General features: G+C 45.9%; 1 protein-coding gene across 6 annotated transcripts in view; it reads left to right on the forward strand.

Annotated features, from left to right (window-relative positions):
• The window catches only part of col6a4a (collagen, type VI, alpha 4a), a 48,565-nt gene that overhangs the window by 4,634 nt on the left and 31,047 nt on the right, over positions 1-12,884 (forward strand). For 4 of the 6 annotated variants that reach the window (XM_035608107.2, XM_047335026.1, XM_047335027.1 and 1 more), the window contains 2 exons: positions 553-604; positions 11,154-11,261. In XM_035608107.2, coding sequence (XP_035464000.2) covers positions 11,186-11,261 — 76 coding nt within the window. In that variant the 5' untranslated portion in view covers positions 553-604; positions 11,154-11,185. Of the gene's footprint in view, positions 1-539; positions 605-11,153; positions 11,262-12,884 lie in introns of those variants that run through there. The other 2 variants (XM_047335024.1, XM_035608108.2) reach the window with 2 other exon arrangements.

Consider the following 12,884-nt stretch of genomic DNA (forward strand, 5'->3'; position numbering starts at 1 on the left):
CGCCGTGTCGCTTCCTGTTTATCGCCCTCACGTCACCAGGAAGTCGCTTCTGCACCCAAACACCTTCAGGTCCTTTCAAATGTCCAGTTGGACATCGGTGATCAGTCGTCAGCAATAACACTGTACATAATACTGTACGTAATACTACACAGGTACACACACGTTGTATTTGTAGTGATTTGCAGTAGCAGTAGTAGTTAGTGGCAGTGTAGTATTTACAGTAGTAGTTAATACAGTAGTAATAGTTAGTATAGTAGTAGTATTTACAGTAGTAGTTAATACAGTAGTAATAGTTAGTATAGTAGTAGTATTTACAGTAGTAGTTAATACAGTAGTAATAGTTAGTATAGTAGTAGTATTTACAGTAGTAGTTAATACAGTAGTAATAGTTAGTATAGTAGTAGTATTTACAGTAGTAGTATTTACAGTAGTAATGGTTAGTATAGTAGCAGTATTTACAGTAGTAATAGTTAGTATAGTATTTACAGTAGTAGTAGTGATGTTAGTTGGATTAAACCTGTGTAGTTGTAATGTCTTTGTTTTATGATCCAGGATCGTCAGAGTCTCTGAGCCTCCTGTTCTACTGCTGAAGTGTCTGTTTCAGGTAAGACGTTCCATCCCATCACTGACAAATCACTGACACAGCACTGACACTGACAATCACTGACACATCACTGACACATCACTGACACATCACTGACACTGACAATCACTGACACATCACTGACACATCACTGACACATCACTGACAATCACTGACAATCACTGACACATCACTGACACATCACTGACAATCACTGACACATCACTGACACATCACTGACAATCACTGACAATCACTGACACATCACTGACACATCACTGACACATCACTGACAATCACTGACACATCACTGACAATCACTGACAATCACTGACACATCACTGACACATCACTGACACATCACTGACAATCACTGACACATCACTGACACATCACTGACAATCACTGACAATCACTGACACATCACTGACAATCACTGACACATCACTGACAATCACTGACAATCACTGACACATCACTGACACATCACTGACAATCACTGACACATCACTGACAATCACTGACACATCACTGACACATCACTGACAATCACTGACACATCACTGACACATCACTGACAATCACTGACAATCACTGACACATCACTGACACATCACTGACAATCACTGACACATCACTGACACATCACTGACACATCACTGACAATCACTGACAATCACTGACACATCACTGACAATCACTGACAATCACTGACACATCACTGACAATCACTGACAATCACTGACACATCACTGACACTGACACATCACTGACACTGACACATCACTGACACATCACTGACACATCACTGACACATCACTGACACATCACTGACATCACTCACACATCACTGACATCACTCACACATCACTGACATCACTCATGGTCTGTGGTCTATGGTCTGTGATCTGTGGTCTGTGGTCTGTGGTCTGTTGTCTGTGATCTGTGGTCTGTGGTCTGTGGTCTGCGATCTGCGATCTGCGGTCTGTGGTCTGTGATCTGTGGTCTGTGGTCTGTGATCTGTGATCTGTGGTCTGTGATCTGTGGTCTGTGGTCTGTGGTCTGTGATCTGTGATCTGTGGTCTGTGGTCTGTGGTCTGTTGTCTGTGGTCTGTTGTCTGTGGTCTGTTGTCTGTGGTCTGTGGTCTGTGGTCTGTGGTCTGTGATCTGTGGTCTGTGGTCTGTGGTCTGTGGTCTGTGGTCTGTGGTCTGTTGTCTGTTGTCTGTGGTCTGTGGTCTGTGGTCTGTGATCTGTGGTCTGTGGTCTGTGATCTGTGGTCTGTGGTCTGTGGTCTGTTGTCTGTTGTCTGTGGTCTGTGGTCTGTGGTCTGTGGTCTGCTCAGTGCTCTTCCCGATACCGATTCCGATCCCCGGCTCTGTGTCAGAGGTCAGAGGTCAGAGGTCAGAGGTCAGGAGTGGCCTGACATGGCCTGTTGATGTCTGCAGCAGCTCCCTCCATCAGATTTCACTGGACCCTCGTCTTCTTCCATATGGAACTAGAAGCTGGTGTTTAAGAGAGAACGTGCCGGTGTGAGGACGTGTGGTCCTCTCAGGTCAGGTCAGCAGTGTGATTGACGGGAAGAAGTGTGTCTGGGATGGGAGTGGATAATTACTGTTCTGTGTAGTTTTCACTCTTAATAATAATAATAATTAATTTCCCTCTTCTCAGGCGGCGTAAATATTTATTCTCAGCGTTAAACAGAATTGACACCGAGCCTCAGAACGCCAGACATCTGATGCTCGTCATGTGGCCCGGCAGCCATGTTGGCAGTCGTCGGTGAACAGCTGCTGGTGCCGCTGGGCCAACGACTCCCTCTCGTCACATTCAACACACGCAGCCAGTTGTTTGTCTGGCGAACACTGTGATCATCAGTCCATCTGAATCACCGTGTCAGGAACTGTCTGCGGTTTCCACGTGCGGGCAGTCGCCAGCTAACGTAAACTAATGTCAGCCGTCACGAGCAAGTCCACTTTTAATGTCTGTATCTTCTACATGAGACTATGACGCGGACCGAGGCAGTTTAGTCGTGGAATAACAGAAGCAAAGAAGACACTTTTCATAAGTTGTTTCCTCAGATATGTATGACGTTATCGTAGCAGTGTGGACTGAAGCTTCAGGCAGCGACTGACTGAGCGTTTTCGTTAGCCTTAGCAGCGGGCTAGCATCTCTGCTTTAGGCCTCACCAACTGTATGACAGTCCTATCTGCTGGACACTGAGGTTATTATCGTTTTGCCTCTTTCATTTTTGTTTCATTTTGACTTTTCATTTCATTGTGACCTTTTTCTGAGAATTCACAAAATGTTCACGTGGCACTGATCATCTTCCGTAGGGTCGTATTCATAAAGAAAAAGTATAGTGTGGCCGGGATGGATCTCCTCTTCTGTCGGGGGGGGGACGTTAGACGTCTGTTCAGATGGATTTCTATATACGTAGGATTTTTTTTCCCTCGAGAAATGTTTTATCCCCAGACTGGCGACCTGTCCAGGCTGAGCCCCCCCCCCCCCCCCCCCCCCCCCAAATGGTTCCATATCTGCTCTCTTGACTTACTGAAAATGACACAGAAACCAGGGAACGCAGCCACAGGGACCTCATCCCTTCATCCCCGGGGCTGTTTTCTCTCAGCGCTGCTCCAAACACCAGCTCCATACATTGTAATAACAAATTCCTCGGTTTTAGATTAGTCGGAGCACAAACATCTGCCTTTCAAACACGGCAATCACCCACAGTATATCCCACGGGAGGGAAGAATATCCACAGCCCTGCTGGTGGGTCTTGTGAAGCATCAGGGGCCACATCCAGGGGGGCCCCCGGGTGGGAAGAAACAGCTCAGGCTGGGGGAACCTACATGTAGAGAGGCGGCACATCTGCACAGAGGCTGGACTGACATTGGATAGAAGCTGAACTCCGACTGAACCTCCACGTTCGTTCCTGATGATTTTTTTTTAGCATGCTAACCAGCTCGCCCCAGCCGTCACCGTAGCGTCCAGTCCGCTGCTCAGAGGACATGTTATAACCTCTGGTGGCATAGACGCAATGATTGGTCGAAGCTCTTAGCGAGTGACCATCAACACCACCAACCACTCACGGTAAGACACCACAAGTAGCAGCAGAGAGAAGTTGGTGTAGCAGCTTTGAAATGTAAAATAAGGAAGAAAAATACCCCAAATGTTTTTTCCCCCATGACAACTCCCAGAAAGTGAAGCCAAATCCTCCTGATCGCCCCCTGGTGTCTGGCTGCAGTGCAGGTCATAAGCCCCGCCCCCTCCATGTCATGTGAGGTCGTTCTTATCACTGATGTGTGTTCACGTGTCCATGGTTCTGATCACTTTGCTTCTCATTACGTGTCGTCCATCTTTACTTTCAATCCATGGTTTTTCCTAAAACCAGACATAAATTTGTAAAATTGAAATTGCCTCAAGGTTTGTCCAAACCTCAAGCAGTTTTAGTTGTCCATCACATGGTCCAAAGACAAGAAGCAACATTGTAAACGACAGACTGAAACGATTGTGGTTGATTTTATGTCAGAGAAAAGACTCGTTGACACTGAGGCTTGTAGACGCGTTTAGCATTGAGTGTTTGGATTGAATTCACTCAATGCTCTTTTTTTCATTCATTCATTCTACTTCTTTCGTGATGTTGATGCAGTTGTCTCCGTTTCAGTTCAAACCTGAAAGCGTTTATCGTTCATCCCGAAGGTGTTGAGGTCTCCCTCACCTCAACTATGAAAACTGTGATTTCTTTAAGCGAGTCGTCTTTGAGGGTCAATGTCACGTTGAAACAGGAAAAGCGCAGCGTTGGAACAACTCGACCGTCTACAGAGTCATTTTACTGTGAGCTGTGGAATTTAGATTTCTCAAGAGTGGAACTCCTCAGACTCAGGAGTGATACTCATATAATATGTTGCTGGGTCAGAGATCAAGAGTTTGAGCCTTCAGGTGAGAAATCAAGCGAGGCAACACGGGAAATTGAGACGGGTCCGCCTCTTCACTGAAACATGATCCGCAGGTTAAGATGAGGATTAATCAGCTGGAGCCGGGAGCGTCGGGGGAGAGACTCTGTCTGTGCAAACATGTGCTCTCAAGATGTGAGTCTGCCGTTGGAGGTCGGAGTGATCTCGGCCTTGTCCCCGGGTCAGCCGTAATTGAGATGCGGTTGAGGCCCCGGGGCAGACTTGCCTCTTGGTGGGTGTGCGAGGACATCACGGTGCTGGTGACGAAACGTGGAAGAGGTTTCTCTGGTGACAGAGGTCTGAGTTTCAGTCAAGTGTCCACGTGAGTCCAACTGGTTCCAGCTGTGCAGGTCGACCCTGCAGAGCAGCCGCCTGAGACCCGGAGCGCCACAGTCCTGCTTCCTCTGAAGCTGGAAGTGAACTCTGCCTGGTCTTTTGACCACATCCTTGGAACAATTCATCCCATAAAACGCATCTGTGTCTGTTCATTTTGGCACTTTCTCTTGATTCTGTGTCATTTTGTCATTTGACATTTTATTCTGGTTTTACAAGGCGGTGCACCGACAGATTACAACTGCTGGCATCTTCAACGTGAGGCTGGATGGACTCACAAGCGTTTTTGGCTTGTGGAGTTGGACTGTAGATGAATATACTCCTTGACTCTGTTCCTCTTTACTTTTCAAACACCCTGTGATGTCAGCTCAGAGATATTCTGTAACGAGCAGCAATATCTTGGTATTTTACCCCTGGCTATACGCTCCACAGAGGAGGTTATGTTTTCACCGCCGTCAGAAGGATTACATAAAAACTACTGAAGGGATCTCCAGAAAACTCGGTGGAAGGAGGCAACATGGGTCAAGGAAGATCTCATTAAATGTTGGTGTGGATCTGGACAAAGAGAATTCATGAATTATTATTATTATTTTTTTTACATTGTGAGATAGGAAGTTTTTTTAACATGTTGGATCTAGAAACAAACACTTTTACTGACTGATTCTACAAGAGTGTGAGATCCAGAAAAAGAAATCCAGATCTAGTGGATTTTAATATAGTTTCATAGAAGAACTGTTGGGCTTTGGCGGAGGAGGTCTGAGCTCTGAGTGAATCGTCCATTTGTCTTCAGCTTCATCTTAAGATCCTCCAACAATTTCTGGTCAGTTCTGAAGTTGCTAAAACCGAAGGAACTCCACTTGGAACAATTCAAATGAAGTCACTACTCTGACAAACTTGTGTTCAAGCATTAGCTATGAACAAACATCTGCCCTCCTGCTGCCTGGTTCAGTCCCACTGAAGCTCTGCCAGTCTGCTGCTTTCACTTAGTTTCACACATTCCACAAAAAGAGGCACCGAGAGTTTGATCCTGGACAGAACAGAAACTCCTGCTCAACCAAACTGCAGCTTTAAGGCTCCAGAATCAAGCTGATGGAAACGGATTCACTGATTCTCTTTATATACAGTCGCCGATTGTCTTTATATACAGTCAGTAATCGTCTTCATATACAGTCAGTAATTGTCTTCATATACAGTCGCTGATCGTCTTTATGTACAGTCAGTGATCTTCTTTATATACAGTCACTGATCGTCTTTATATACAGTCACTGATCGTCTTTATATACAGTCGCTGATCGTCTTTATATACAGTCTCTGATCATCTTTATAATACAGTCGCTGATCGTCTTTATATACAGTCATTGATCGTCTTTATATACAGTCACTGATCGTCTTTATATACAGTCAGTGATCGTCTTTATATACAGTCACTGATCGTCTTTATATACAGTCACTGATCGTCTTTATATACAGTCAGTGATCGTCTTTATATACAGTCAGTGATCGTCTTTATATACAGTCGCTGATCGTCTTTATATACAGTCAGTGATCGTCTTTATATACAGTCAGTGATCGTCTTCATATACAGTCTCTGATCGTCTTTATATACAGTCGCTGATCGTCTTTATATACAGTCATTGATCGTCTTTATATACAGTCACTGATCGTCTTTATATACAGTCAGTGATCGTCTTTATATACAGTCGCTGATCGTCTTTATATACAGTCAGTGATCGTCTTTATATACAGGCAGTGATCGTCTTTATATACAGTCGCTGATCGTCTTTATATACAGTCAGTGATCGTCTTTATATACAGTCACTGATCGTCTTTATATACAGTCACTGATCGTCTTTATATACAGTCTCTGATCGTCTTTATATACAGTCTCTGATCGTCTTTATATACAGCCAGTGATCGTCTTTATATACAGTCACTGATCGTCTTTATATACAGTCAGTGATCGTCTTTATATACAGTCTCTGATCGTCTTTATATACAGCCAGTGATCGTCTCTATATACAGTCAGTGATCGTCTTTATATACAGTCACTGATAGTCTTTATATACAGTCAGTGATCGTCTTTATATACAGTCTCTGATCGTCTTTATATACAGTCAGTGATCGTCTTTATATACAGTCAATGATTGTCTGATCGAGCTCCTGAGGAGACGGACATTGTCCTTCAGTCGACCTCCAGAGAAACATCTGTGCATGTTTGCGAGGAAATCCTCTTGCTCGTCCAGATCTCTCTGCTCAGGGCCCGTGAGCCAGATTTCAGTTTGGTCCGTCGCTCTAAACAATGAGTTCTTTTAGACATCAAACGCTGCGTCCGTACAGCTGCAGCAGAGCGAGCTGCTCACACTCTTGACTAAATAAATAGGGTTGGAGTGAAAGCGCGGAGGTCCATGTAAATAGACCTGAGATGCGTAAACGATGCCGAGACCCTCGTCTCAATCAGCCTGTCACTGCGGCGCTGCGTTGTGATTAACTTCACATGCTTCACATCGGGCCCAACCCCTTCTCCTTCACTGCCGGGGCCTCAGCCGCTCGGCTGGTGATCAAACACAGACTCTAAATACGTTCATGTGCACACTGCATAGAAGGAGGCGTTACACTGAGCCGGTACATGCTCACATTAGAGTACGACTGCTGGGTATTATCATATTTGCTGCGCTGCCTTCACACTCGGCCTGGAGGAGGGAGGGGGCGAGTTCGGAGGAAGCCGGAGAACCCGGAGAGAACCCACGCATACACGGGGAGAACACGCAAAGTCCCTGGTTGGGTCGAACCGGGATTCGAACCCAAAACCTTTTTGCTGTGAGGCGTCAGCGCTAACCCCTACATGGTGAATCATGTGTTAGAAGAGCGCCATCGTCACGGGACATTTCTAAAAGTATCTCGTTCGTCTGACCTGCGATGTGTCCAGACGGGCAGGAAGCAGGAAGCGGCACCATCAGGCTGAAAGCGGAGCCAGATGGAGCCGCTTTCATTCTCCTCCTCCCGGCTCCGGTTCAGATGATTTGAATTCATTGGGCTGCCGGTGCTGCAGGGATCTGTGGAACCGCCTGAGAAGAACAAGCGGGAACTTCGGTTCTCACACGTGAACTTTAGGATCAATGGTTGTGTGAGCTGAGGAAAAAAAATAGTATTTGTGTCTGATAGCTGGTCTCTCTTGTATGAACCTGTCAGGTACACACGAGGGAATCTGAGTTCGCTGAAAGGAGGAGGCAGCGTGTGTGGGAGCATTCCAACATCTGATGAAGTGTCCCACAAAGAACATCTTACCTCTATTGAAGTGCATGTAATAATAATAATAAAAAACACAACATCTGCACATTCCTTTACCACATCTCATTTCACTTCTTTGAATATCTGTGTTGGTGGAAAGTTTCAAAGTTGTAAAAACATTTTAAGGGACAGTTTGTTTGTGCCTGATAAACAACTGATCCACATGTTTCTGAGTCTCCCAATGTGAAAGGAACTGTGGATAAAATCACTTCTCTGCGCCAAAATGTGAGGGGTTGACAAGGGTTGGGGTTTTTCCCCCAGTGACACCCGCGGGCGAACAGTTTTACAGTCATGGAGTCTCCTCTAAAGTGATATATTCTCTCTGCTGTAATACAGACGAAATTGGTTATTGGCTCACTTTACGATTTAATTGCTGTATTCCCACTGCTGCAGTTACGGTCTCATGTCACTCAGAGCAGATGAGTTTGTGGCAGAGTGCAGGGCCGAAGCTGCCGACGCCCACTGTTCACACTCCTCAACCCTCACATGCTGCGAGGCTGCAGGTCATGACTGACAGCTGACTGCCCCTCCATTGCCCCCTGACCCTGTCAGGACCCTGACTGGACCCTGACTGGACCCTGACTGGACCCTGTCAGGACACTGACTGGACCCTGACTGGACCCTGACTGGACACTGACTGGACCCTGACTGGACACTGACTGGACACTGACTGGACACTGACTGGACACTGACTGGACCCTGTCAGGACACTGACTGGACACTGACTGGACACTGACTGGACCCTGTCAGGACACTGACTGGACACTGACTGGACACTGACTGGACCCTGTCAGGACACTGACTGGACCCTGACAGGACACTGACTGGACACTGACTGGACACTGACTGGACACTGACTGGACCCTGTCAGGACACTGACTGGACCCTGACTGGACCCTGACTGGACACTGACTGGACACTGACTGGACCCTGACTGGACACTGACTGGACACTGACTGGACCCTGACTGGACACTGACTGGACACTGACTGGACACTGACTGGACCCTGTCAGGACACTGACTGGACCCTGACTGGACACTGACTGGACACTGACTGGACACTGACTGGACACTGACTGGACACTGACTGGACCCTGTCAGGACACTGACTGGACACTGACTGGACACTGACTGGACCCTGTCAGGACACTGACTGGACACTGACTGGACACTGACTGGACACTGACTGGACCCTGACTGGACACTGACTGGACCCTGTCAGGACACTGACTGGACACTGACTGGACACTGACTGGACCCTGTCAGGACACTGACTGGACCCTGACAGGACACTGACTGGACACTGACTGGACACTGACTGGACACTGACTGGACCCTGACTGGACCCTGTCAGGACACTGACTGGACCCTGACTGGACCCTGACTGGACACTGACTGGACCCTGACTGGACACTGACTGGACACTGACTGGACCCTGACTTGACACTGACTGGACCCTGACTGGACACTGACTGGACCCTGTCAGGACATTGACTGGACCCTGACTGGACCCTGACTGGACACTGACTGGACCCTGACTGGACACTGACTGGACACTGACTGGACCCTGTCAGGACACTGACTGGACCCTGACTGGACCCTGACTGGACACTGACTGGACCCTGACTGGACCCTGACTGGACCCTGACTGGACACTGACTGGACACTGAATGGACACTGACTGGACACTGACTGGACCCTGACTGGACCCTGACTGGACCCTGACAGGACACTGACTGGACCCTGACTGGACCCTGACTGGACACTGACTGGACACTGAATGGACACTGACTGGACACTGACTGGACCCTGACTGGACACTGACTGGACCCTGACAGGACACTGACTGGACCCTGACAGGACACTGACTGGACCCTGACTGGACACTGACTGGACACACACAAAATGAACCATCTGTTTGAGCTTGTTTATCATTTGACCAAACAGGAAACTCACACTTCAACTTATACCTTCAAATAAAAATATGTGTATATATATCATAAACATATATGTATATGTTTATGATATATGGCCATATTTATGAGGGTTGAATGTCCCATATCACACTCCATTCATATAAGTGTTGCATACCTGAATATTAAATTGCCCATGAACTTAAACCAAATCCGAACCTTAAAAAAAGCCTTAAATAAATCAGATCACTAAAGGTGCTTCATGGACGTTTCCACTCTTGACTGTAGCTAACGTTAGCATGAGCAGCTGTTTGTCCATCAGAAGAAAAACATTGTGAGTTCAGCATTAAACTCGATTCCTCTACTCACCACGTTCCGTCTCCAGAGGTTCCAAGTGACACAGTCCCTAATTCTTGTCTTCTTCTATTTCTAGCACTTCTTTAATTAGCATGCTAACTAGCTAGCCTCAGCTTGTCCTGCGTCCAGAGAAAACCTTCATGTAGCAGCCGTAACTCCTTTTTTTGTCAAAGGACAAAAACAAATAAAATTAACCCATAAAATCTACTCAATTAGTCATTATTATTGTTTCAAAAAAGCCTTTTTGATCTTGAAACAGCTTGATTTTTGATTAACGTGCCTGCTAGCTTGCTGAATTGTTAGCCTACGCGGCTATGTCGACAGCAACGCTAACATTGGCGTCAATGTTGCAGTTGCCTAGCAGCGGTCTTCTCACAGCTAAACCACTTGAACACGACTGCCCCCGCCGTGACCATGAGCTTGCACGGATTTTTACATGATGTTTGCCAGACATTCTAATATTAGCTTAATCCTGTGGCAAACACATCAAAGGTTTTGGTAAATTCCTCTTTTAATGGGGATTTTTTCCCCAAAAAATGTGGGACGGTTTTGAACTTGTTTGTTGTGCAGCTCAACACACCACAGTCTAGAGGTGTTTTTATTCGTGGGAAGCTCAGTAATGCAGAGTCACAGCGGGTGTGTGCTGTGACTGTGGGCCCTCCAGATGGGAAACAGATTGCTTCTCTGGTTCTCCTTATTTATGGTCGTCTTTGTCTTTGTGCTGTAGGGAGAGAGAAACCCGAGAGCTGCTCAGCCAACATGGAGGGGAGGCGACGTCTTCTCCTCAGCCTCATCTTCGCAGCGTGTTTCTACGGCAACGCTGCTCAGACGACAGGTGGGTGCGATTATGACTATGACTTAACTTCCTGCATACCAGCACATATGGGATCACGGCAAACGTGCCCCTGCTTTCACATTACATCAGCCCGTAACATATGTAACACCAGTTTATAGAGAAATGCATGTAGGTGCACATACACACACACTGAGTCTGAGAGAGCAAACACGTTCACGTTCATGATAAACTTCTAAGGAGCACAATTACTAACCTTGCACAAGAATGCTATTTCCTGCTGAGCACATGGATATAATGCATTAACTGTTTCGCAAGAGAACAACATCATGGGCTTCATGGATCTGATTATCAGTGCCTGCAAAAAAAACATCTTAATAGGTCTCTAACAATTCCCTTATTCTTTGAAAAAATTCTCAAACCTAATTATGTCCTGGAATTTAGTTTTTATAGGTAAAGGAATGTTCTACTGAAAATCTACAGTACAGTTTCAGTATCAAGTGTCTGAAGTGGCTCTGTAGAGCTTCTCAGTCATGGAGGGCGGCAGCTACAGTTCAGTCCACTTGGATTCCAATGTAGACCCAGATTAACCAAATAAAAAACAGAATGTCGAAGCTCAAACCTCTGCCAAGACCCAACGGTCCTTAAGAACAACCAATCACCAAATCTCTCTCATAATAGAATCAGTCAGTAAATGTGTCTGATAGTTTTTCATGAATTATTTTCTGAAATCAGTGAACATGTCAAAAAAACCTTCTATCTCACAATGTTAAAGTCCAAATCCGCACCAACATGTCATGGATTCTTTCTCGATCCATGTTGCATCCTTTCACCAAGAGTGCCTGACCTACCCTTACCCATGGATTAAGATCCATGAATCATTCCTCTGTATGAAATCTGCGAAAATATTTAAAAAAACAAAAAACAAAAAAAATTCTGGATCTGCCCCTTTGTCCGGATCTAGGCCAAAATGTATCCCTGCTGACAGGAGAACGGACAGGAATGAAAACAGAACTTCCTCGGCGGACGTAATGAACCATAAAGTCCATAAAAGCTTCTCAAAACATTTCAGCTGCATAATCCACTTCTCTGCTGGTTCCGAACCTTGATACTTTAAATGAAAATACACACAGATTCCTGTTGGGTCAAGACTCGCTTGGTATGGCTTACAGCCTGCCATCCCATATCGTTCCCACATTGCTCTGTGCACAATGAGGCCAAGGCTAATGCTCTATCTCCTCCCCTTGTCTGGATCCTTTCAAAAAGTACGACGAGCCCTTCCTTGGGTCCTGCTACGCCCCTCCACAAAATGTCATGAAAATTTGGTTGAGTAGTTTTTGCACAATCCTGCTAACAAACACATAAACAGACCAACGAACAATAATGAGACCGTAATTTCCTTGGCGAAGGTAAAACAAAAAGTAAAAGTAAGCAAAATCCACTGCTCTGTTCATCCATATGTTCGGAATGAACCATTGTGTTTCTGCAGCATTGACGTAACTTCTTTACCGGTTTTTGGCATGACAAAGATCATGAAGCTGGAGTGGTTTGAGGAGTTGTTGGGTTCTTTCCCCCCCAAGTACTTTTTGCTTTAATTCTGAATCCAAGATGACCACTAGAGCCCGACCGATATGGATTTTTGGTCGGACTCTAATGACTACGGCT

The sequence above is a fragment of the Scophthalmus maximus genome, chromosome 10 (genome assembly GCF_022379125.1).
Source record: "Scophthalmus maximus strain ysfricsl-2021 chromosome 10, ASM2237912v1, whole genome shotgun sequence".
NCBI classification, from domain to species: Eukaryota; Metazoa; Chordata; class Actinopteri; order Pleuronectiformes; family Scophthalmidae; genus Scophthalmus; species Scophthalmus maximus.